At 45.9% G+C, this 8460-nt stretch overlaps 1 protein-coding gene across 1 annotated transcript; it reads left to right on the top strand.

Annotated features, from left to right (window-relative positions):
- The first annotated feature begins 3832 nt into the window (after positions 1 to 3832).
- GJA10 (gap junction protein alpha 10) lies at positions 3833 to 5437 on the top strand. The gene has a single exon (XM_086925247.1). The coding sequence runs from the start codon at positions 3833 to 3835 to the stop codon at positions 5435 to 5437; it is 1605 nt and encodes a 534-aa protein (XP_086781373.1).
- Positions 5438 to 8460: the final 3023 nt, after the last annotated feature.

The following is an 8460-nucleotide window of genomic DNA, read 5'->3' as shown; positions in this document are numbered from 1 at the left end:
CTCAGCGAAGCTTACGATACTGTTATGCTTGATTTCTTGTAGGCGAGTCTCGGATATTCGAGCACTGGATTTGGCAGGTAGAGTATTTACTCCTACGGGAGTTTCCTTTACTATCTCAAAACGTACTAAATCACACTCGAAATGTATTTCTTACCCTGCTTTTCCTCACCACAGCAAATTGTGTGTAGTGAAATGTCTGAAAGTATATGAGGATTGTACTAGGGAGTTTAGAAATGATTTTGGTCAATTATTGATTTCGCTAGTCAGACCTTTCCGCCCAGTCACTAATGCTACCCTGGCCAGGTGGGTTTCATGGTTGTTGGACCTGGCGGGTATTGATTCTTCCAAGTTTGGAGCTCATTCTGTGAGGGGGGCTATGGCCTCAAAATCCTTTGGTGCCTGTTCTCGGCTTCAGGACATCATGACTGCGGCTGATTGGTCCTCTGAATCTACTTTTAAAACGTTTTATCATAAACCTATTGTAGATGTGGCCTCGGTGGTGGTTGAGACACTTTAAACTAGCATAATCAGAGCCTCCGTGGACTGACATAGAATGAAAAATTGTCTAGCATTCGCGACAAAGAATTTTCAATTCTATTAAGGACACGGAGGCGAGGATTATCCCACCCGGGTGCCAATGCTGTAATTGATATATCATTTGAAGATGTGATGTATATTTTCCCACCCGAATGATGTTATGGCTTGTTGTATTCCTGATTACTGGAATAGCCATTACGACATATTTTTTCGTTTCAGGAGATCAGCACAAACAGACCTGAATACGAACCCTGTGGAATGAGTTGGATCTCGGCAGTGGAGCAGTTTTCCCCGTCGGACAAGAGAATGCGATAGTTGCCACGTTGGGCTACAGTCTTGGTTGGACTGCGGAGGACATCGCAAAGAAAGAGGAAGGTTCCGGTTTTACATGGACTATTATTGTTCAGGACTTGATAATGATTGGTGCAGACTAGTGGAGGGGGTTGTCCTTCCGGGGTCATGCAAGTTTAAAGTTTCTATTGGCTGCTGTTTTTGCCAGTAAAGATAAGAGAAGCATAATCCTCGCCTCCGTGTCCTTAATAGAATTGAAAATTCTTTGTCGCGAATGCTAGACAATTTTTCTTTCCCCTGCTGTGCTGAGCGTTCCACGGGAGCCAATGCACCTGTGACGAGCTGAGCTCGTTATGAGCACAGGAGCACTGTAGCTCATGATGAGCTCAGCTCGTCATGAGCATGGGAGCGCTGTGTGCGCCCCCCTCCCCTCCAGCACAGCGGGGGAATTACCCCTGCAGCGAAGGGGTTAAGAAAGCTGCAGGGAAAAGCACCTTTGTGACTTCGTCAGATAGTGCAACTCTCTGGAAGTCTCCACAAGCAAAGTCAAATTCCATATTTTAATTTCCACTTGCTGAAACACCCATAATGCGTTCCCTATAGTGGGTTCATCACAGAAATCCTCCCTTTAGTTGGCCTATGCGTGCCGCATTACATCTCACAATGGCACTCGGATATGAGATGCTAGTAACAAAGACTATCCGGGCAGATCTTGCTGACCACTTCTCTCAACAAACATGCCTGCTCAGGACCATGAGTTGTAAACAAATGATCGGACTGGACAACCCAGTGCAGTAACCATATAAATAGATTATTATCATATGAAGTACCACAAAAAAACAGCACAGTTGCTCAAAGCTGCCTGCATACCAAAAAAACATAAAGTGCACGATTGTCTCAACCTAATCTAAACTTATTTTGACTTGTACTTACATGGTTGTCTATTTACTCACTTTTATACTAGTGTGCAACTTCCTCTGATGTGTCTGTAAAACTTACCTTTTGTCCCGAAGTTTTGTCCTGAATTTTGACCATGTGTCCTGAATTTTTGTCCTGAATTTTGACCCTTTGTCTTGAATTTTTACACTTACCGTCCTGAATTTGCACCCATGCCAGTTGGTCACCCTCGGGCCTAGGCAGTATTGCTCCGAGATCTAGAAGCACCGTCTTCCCGTGAAAGATGCCAGCGTGGGATTTGGAAAGAATGTAATAAAGGGGCTAGTGCATAACTGCCTAGTTTACCAGGTCCACGAGCACGATGAACTGCTCCAGTCTAAGGATTTTTCCTTTTGAACTCTGGGACTTATAGTCTTGTTGTCTAATAGAATAAAAAAAGACTCCCATTCGCACAGTTCAAAGAAAAAACCTTGACTGAAGAATCCCATCAGGCACGGACCCAGGAGGACCCAGGAGGCTTGGCAGGGCTGCCAGTGTCCACCACGCATGGGCACCGACCGCTGTTTAGCCAATACCAGAGCGACGAGTTCCCGCCAGTACAGCCGAGCATGAAATCGGACGTGACCGATTGATCCGGGGGCATTGATTGGAACCGGACACTAAGCCGACCCGGGAACTCGGAGAACTGTCGGGGTTGGCCACAATGAAGTGTGTGCATGTGTTTTTTATTTGATTTTTGTACACAAAACACTCCGCGCACCTGGCTGGGCAGGGTACACGAAGAGGCACGCGGTCGCCCAGCTCGTCCTCATTTTTGGGCACAGTATAGAACAGCCTGAAATTGACGCCCGCGCGCCGTCTGATTAGGAATCACTGATGCCTGAAATAATTACCCAATTCAGGCTGCAGGCGCTGTCTGGTCGATGCCTGGTTTTTATAGCGACACCCGTCAATACCGGCAGCAGCATTCCTGGAATTGCGAGGCGGACGCTTTTTCCCCTCCCTTCAAATACCGTCTCTCAGGAAAGAAAGTCGTCATTTATGTCACCAGAGAGTGGCAAGGCCACTCCATGCAACCGCAATAACGCCCTGCCATGCCCCGAGCGGCCTGACAGCCGTGGCATCTGTTTAGGAGGTAAGTGGCACCGGACATGCCTAGGACAACATTGGTCCGCGGATGTTCCTTTAAAAACGGAAACGGTGGGGTACAGGATCTTGAATTTCAATTTGTAGCAAATTCTTTGAGCTTTGCACTGAATTGAAACTTAAATTGCCGGCTGTGTACTAGTGACTTTGCACCATATTTCCGGGTTCATTTGGGCGGGAACTACAGTGCTGATGGGCTCATTCAAGAAGCGGGGAAATTGTCCCAGACTATAGAGGGGCGAAGCTGGCAGAGAGCTGGTTTGAACCTGTTGTGGAATTCCCGGCCGGTGTGAATGCGCCTTCATGTGGCGCACACACCCGACGTGGGTTCAAGAGGGCAAGACCCATGTCAGATGTTCAGGATGCGATGTTGACATAAGATAAATGTAAAGTCTCCAAAAACGAGTAAATTTGCACCTGTGTGTATTTGCACAAATGTGGCGCTGGGACTGCTGATGACATAACTATTGTGATGTGTAAATAACATAACCTTTTTTGCATGCAGATACATGAGCTGCTGCCAAAAAAATAAAAATAAAAATATTTTTTATTGTTTTAGACCTCATCAGGGATCCACAATATAAAATTAAAATAAGAACAGATGATACAATTAATCATACTTTTGACATTTTAAAACAGTGGTAGAAACGCTTTAAAAAATGTAAACAAATTATAGCGTACACATTTATTTGGTGGGACTCTTATTAGCTCGACCAGATCATTAGTTCTAAAAATATTACATTTAATACATATAGGTTTTATAAAGTGGCTACAGGCTTCAACCAGGAGTTTATTTGGACAGCTGCCACCAACAATTGTGTTTTGTCAAGGGAAGTGTAAGATCATCCATTTTCTTAATGAAGTACATTTGGTAATGTCTTGTGGAAGTCAGTATTGATGTCTTCTGTCCATTGTGACTAAAGCACATGCATTGCTGTTTTACAGAAATGAACCTCTGAAAATGGGGGACTGGAACCTCCTGGGCAGCATTCTTGAAGAAGTCCACGTCCATTCAACCATCGTGGGCAAAATCTGGCTCACGATCCTCTTCATATTCAGGATGCTGGTCCTGGGGGTAGCGGCCGAGGATGTATGGGATGACGAGCAAACTGATTTTGTCTGCAACACCGAGCAGCCCGGCTGCAGGAATGTCTGCTATGACAGAGCTTTTCCCATTTCGCTCATCCGTTACTGGGTGTTGCAGGTCATATTTGTGTCCTCTCCATCCCTGGTGTACATGGGCCATGCACTTTATAGACTTCGAGCTCTCGAGAAAGAGAGGCAGAGGAAGAGAGCCCATCTAAGGGCAGAGTTGGAGTTGGAACCCATCTTGGAAGAGCAAAGGCGCATAGAGAGGCAGCTCAGGAAGCTTGAAGAGCAAAAAAAACTGAACAAGGCCCCTCTGAGAGGGTCCCTACTGCGCACATATGTCTTGCATATCTTAACAAGATCTGTCTTCGAGGTTGGGTTTGTTGCTGGCCAATACGCACTGTATGGGTTCAAACTGGATGCTCTCTACAAATGTGTCCGCTTCCCATGCCCAAACTCAGTGGACTGCTATGTGTCCCGGCCCACCGAGAAGACTATCTTCATGATCTTCATGCACAGCATTGCGGTAGTCTCCCTCTTCTTAAACATTCTAGAATTCTTTCACTTGGGAATAAGGAAGATACGGCAAGCACTGTATGAGAGGCCACAGAGCGAATTGACTGAAGACGACATAAGTATCTGCAAATCCAAGAAAAGCTCAATGATTCAGCATGTTTGTGTCATGGGCAACTCATCCCCACAAAAGACCATCCCTATGTCTCCCACCAGCTACTGTCCGCCAATGGACCAAGGCGGCCTGCCCGCTTACCTGCCCCCAACGCAAGGCTTTAAAGTGATTCAAGGAACTGGTGAGCAAGGTCAGTATGGCAATGGGCTCGGCCACGATAGAAAGCTGTTCAGTGGGGACCAGAACAACAGCAATCAACCGCAAGGTCAGCCCCACCTTCACGGCAAGCATGAACAGGGCTTAGGCCATAGGCTCCACAACCCTAATGAACGCTACCATGGGCAGCTCAGGGAGCAGTCTCTGCCTGCCCTTCAAAATCGCAATCTCTCCTCCAGCAGCGAAGACTCTCACAACAAGACCCAGCAGACAAGCCTGGGCTCAAAAAGTTGCCTCAAGAGTGAACAGTCCCTTGAACTACCAAAATCGAACCCAGCCCACCCCTACAAGTCATGCTTGCACTCCAGCCATGTGGAGATCTCCTCTGCCCTACGAAAGTACAGCCGAGTAAGCAGCTGCAAAGACTTGGAGGACAGTCGCCGGGACTCACTAGACAGCGCACTTACTGGTCATGCCACACGGAAAACCAGTTTCATGTCGCGAGTACTGTCGGATGGTAAGCTGGCCAGTGACCCCGAGAGCTCAGACTCTAGGAACGGCTCGGGATCTGAAATTAAGAGGCGAGAAGAGAGTCCTCCAGGCACACCTCCACCAGCCCCCGGACGCAGATTGTCGATGGCAAGTAAAGCTTGGCAGTCTAAGCCTAGCCCTCTTTATAGGCTCCTTCTGTAGCAGCAGAGTGGGCTTCTCCCATTACTTTACAGTAACCACAGTACAGATGAGTGTCCCTTATATATAGTTGTGATCTAGCAGGTTGGAATGAGATGCTGCTGTAGTTGGGTTAATTGCCACAAAATCACACTCTCAAACCATATAGAAACGGATGTATGACGCAACAAGTTGCGTTGTAATGGTAGTGCGTTGTAAAAGTTGCGTTGTAAAGGATGTTCCCCTATAGAAACCAATGTGTAAAGCAGTCAGACTAGGAGAGTGGTGCTTTCTTAAATCAGTTACTTTGGGGTGTACAAGCAAGGCAGACCTATACTTTGTAGCCATTTACCTCTTGTTTTGACAGTATGTGAGCCATTCCTTATTTCAGTTCACACACTCCTGGTTTATTCTCTTTATCCTGCTATAAGCAGCAGGCTTGTGGGAAATGTTTGCGGGCCCCGGGATAAAACCTTTGCAGCGGCCCACTCTGGTTTGCAATGCTGGGCACTCTTGTTGTAATGCTGTTCACTGGGGATAAAAAATAAAACCAGAGCATTTGGCAATTACTTGTGTTGTTGCTGCATAAGGTATATTATACCATCACATCTCAGGCCTGCTTTAAAAAAAAAATCACATGAACACATTTTTTTTACCGGAGCACACAGCCCCAAAAAGTGTGGAGCCCAGGGCCACAAAAAGCGTGGAGTTTAGGGCAAATAGTCCCAGCTGTGCTCTCCTTCTGACTGCCCTAATAAAAAAGGCGCAACTGGATGCACACCAAGAAAATTGTGTTTCGAAGGAGAACCAGCCTCATCCATGGCACACTGAGACATTGCTTTGGGAACAGGGAGTGGTGGAAACCTATTGCAGTGATTTTCTATACCTCACCAGCGTAGTCAACATTTCAGACAGGGTGTGTTTTCTTCCCTTCCCTCTCAGTGATTGATGGGGGCGCTTAGTACTGGTACTTGTGAGAAAGAAGGAGCTACAGATCAAAACCAAATTATTGTAGTCTAGACTTTGAGTGCAATTGAGGGAAACATGGACAACTGCTCCCAGAATGCATCACGTTAATAAACGATATCCCAGACTGGACCACATTGTCCCTGACGACACGTATCTGTCAGCCTCACTTCATGCTTCTTCCCCTCACCAAGAAGCTCTGACAAAGTCAGTCCTTTTTGAAGTTTTTTTATTTTATTGTCAATGGTGTTTTTTCCATTTCACTAAAACACACCGAATGCGTATTACATTGACAGTAGCAATGGAAACTTCCATACCACAAAAGACCAGATAAAGCACAAACATCAACAATGCCAGATGGCCTCTTGCACACAGGATAGGCAACAACAGATGAAACTCTCTGTACACAGCACACAGGATAGCCAATGCTTAGCCAGCAGCAGTGCAAACCACTCACATGAAGAGAAACAGCCATAGATAGCACAGGCAGCTTCAGTGCAATTGGCACAAACAGAACAGGTGCAGCAGAGACAACAACAATGAACACTCCCCCTCATACACAGAATTGGTACTACACATGCTGCAGCAGGACAAGAGCCCTTCTCCAACACAGAAGAAGGACAGCATAGGCAGCAGCCGGACAGGCCACAGGGTATTCCAGGGGCGCCTTTTGTCCCCTAGACCCAAATCTGATCCCTTGACAATGTCACAGTGTTGCTGCTGGGTGTCTAGTGTGGCCCACCATCTGCCTGACATGCTCCCTGACAATAAGGTTACCAGGAGACTCCCTGTCCCCAAAGGTCTGGCATCACTGCCCTGCTTTCTGGAAGTAGTTGCCCTGGTTCACTTCCACTGGTCCAGGTCAATTAAACCAGCTGAAAAAAACATGTTTGTAAAAGAAAAGCCCAGGGCTGGAAGACTGCGTCCTTAACCCCTTCGCTGCGGCGGCTATTCCGCCGCAGCGCTAAGGGGGTAGGGCAGCCGCGCGGCGGTCACGTGCTTGTGACGGAACCGCTCCGTCACGGCTCGCGGGTGAGCTGTGCTTGTGACGGAACGGTTCCGTCACGAACCCGCCCGCCCATTAATTTGTCAACGCAGGCGCGGCGAGCGGGCCGTGACGGAACCGTTCCGTCACAAGCACAGCTCACCCGAGGCTTGTGACGGAACGGTTCTGTCACAAGCATGCAAGGGGTTAAAGAAATGTAGCCACTGTGGGGTACACCAATTGCTACATTGTATTGTTCAAGCATCTGTGATTTTAAAGAAAGACACAGGGAGGTGATCTCTTAACCAGGGGAGTGTGAAGCTGAAAAACATTTTTTGCAACATTTGGGAACTTTTAAGGAAATCTTCCCAACTTTGAGAAAGTTTCTAAGTTTCACGCTTAGCTATATTTGCATGAAATCATGAACTTTATGACAATGTATGTTGCAAAAGGTAAACCTGCAGAGAAAAAATGTGCATTCATTTAAAATTGCGAATAGAAAAACTCAACAAAAAGTAAGTCTTACACAGAAAAAGGATGCATGCATTTTCCAATTTGGGTGGCTTGAATCAGAGTGAAAATATTGTGATAATGCAGGAAAAGGACCTCACAATGTTCGAAAAACTTGGCAAAGTTAAAGTTAAACCGAGAAACCTCATAAAACTTGTAAAAGGGCGGAAAGCGGGAAACTTGCAAAATGTCTCTTGCAGAAAAAAAGCTTTGCACACCTTACTCTAAATGTGCATTCGGAGGCTGTCTTATTCACAAAGAAAATAATTTACAGTACAGTACCTGTAGTCACCCTCAAGAAAACAAACATATTAGGTCTTCCTCGTTTAGGCTATTATAATGTTTAATACCAGAAGTACAGATGCACCCTGGCATCTGTGTAGTTAGTTTAAATAACTTTTATTAGTTTACTTAATTAGACCTTAGTTCAATAGTGACATCATATATAATACAGACCATAAATGATGTGCTCTAGATATACAGTGATTTGCTTTAAAAGGGTACACAGATAATTATAATAAAGAGATCAAAATATAGGCTAAAAAGGAGAAATACCCAGATAACTATAATTTACAGATTAAAGGTG

This window comes from Lissotriton vulgaris, chromosome 6 (assembly GCF_964263255.1).
Source record: "Lissotriton vulgaris chromosome 6, aLisVul1.2, whole genome shotgun sequence".
Classification (NCBI taxonomy): Eukaryota; Metazoa; Chordata; class Amphibia; order Caudata; family Salamandridae; genus Lissotriton; species Lissotriton vulgaris.
The sequence above is the reverse complement of the archived record's forward strand: the minus strand, read 5'-3'. Positions and strand labels throughout refer to the sequence as shown.

Excerpts from the sequence above, each read along its gene's own strand:
- GJA10 (XM_086925247.1), top strand. The coding sequence starts at position 3,833 with ATGGGGGACTGGAACCTCCTGGGCAGCATTCTTGAAGAAGTCCACGTC.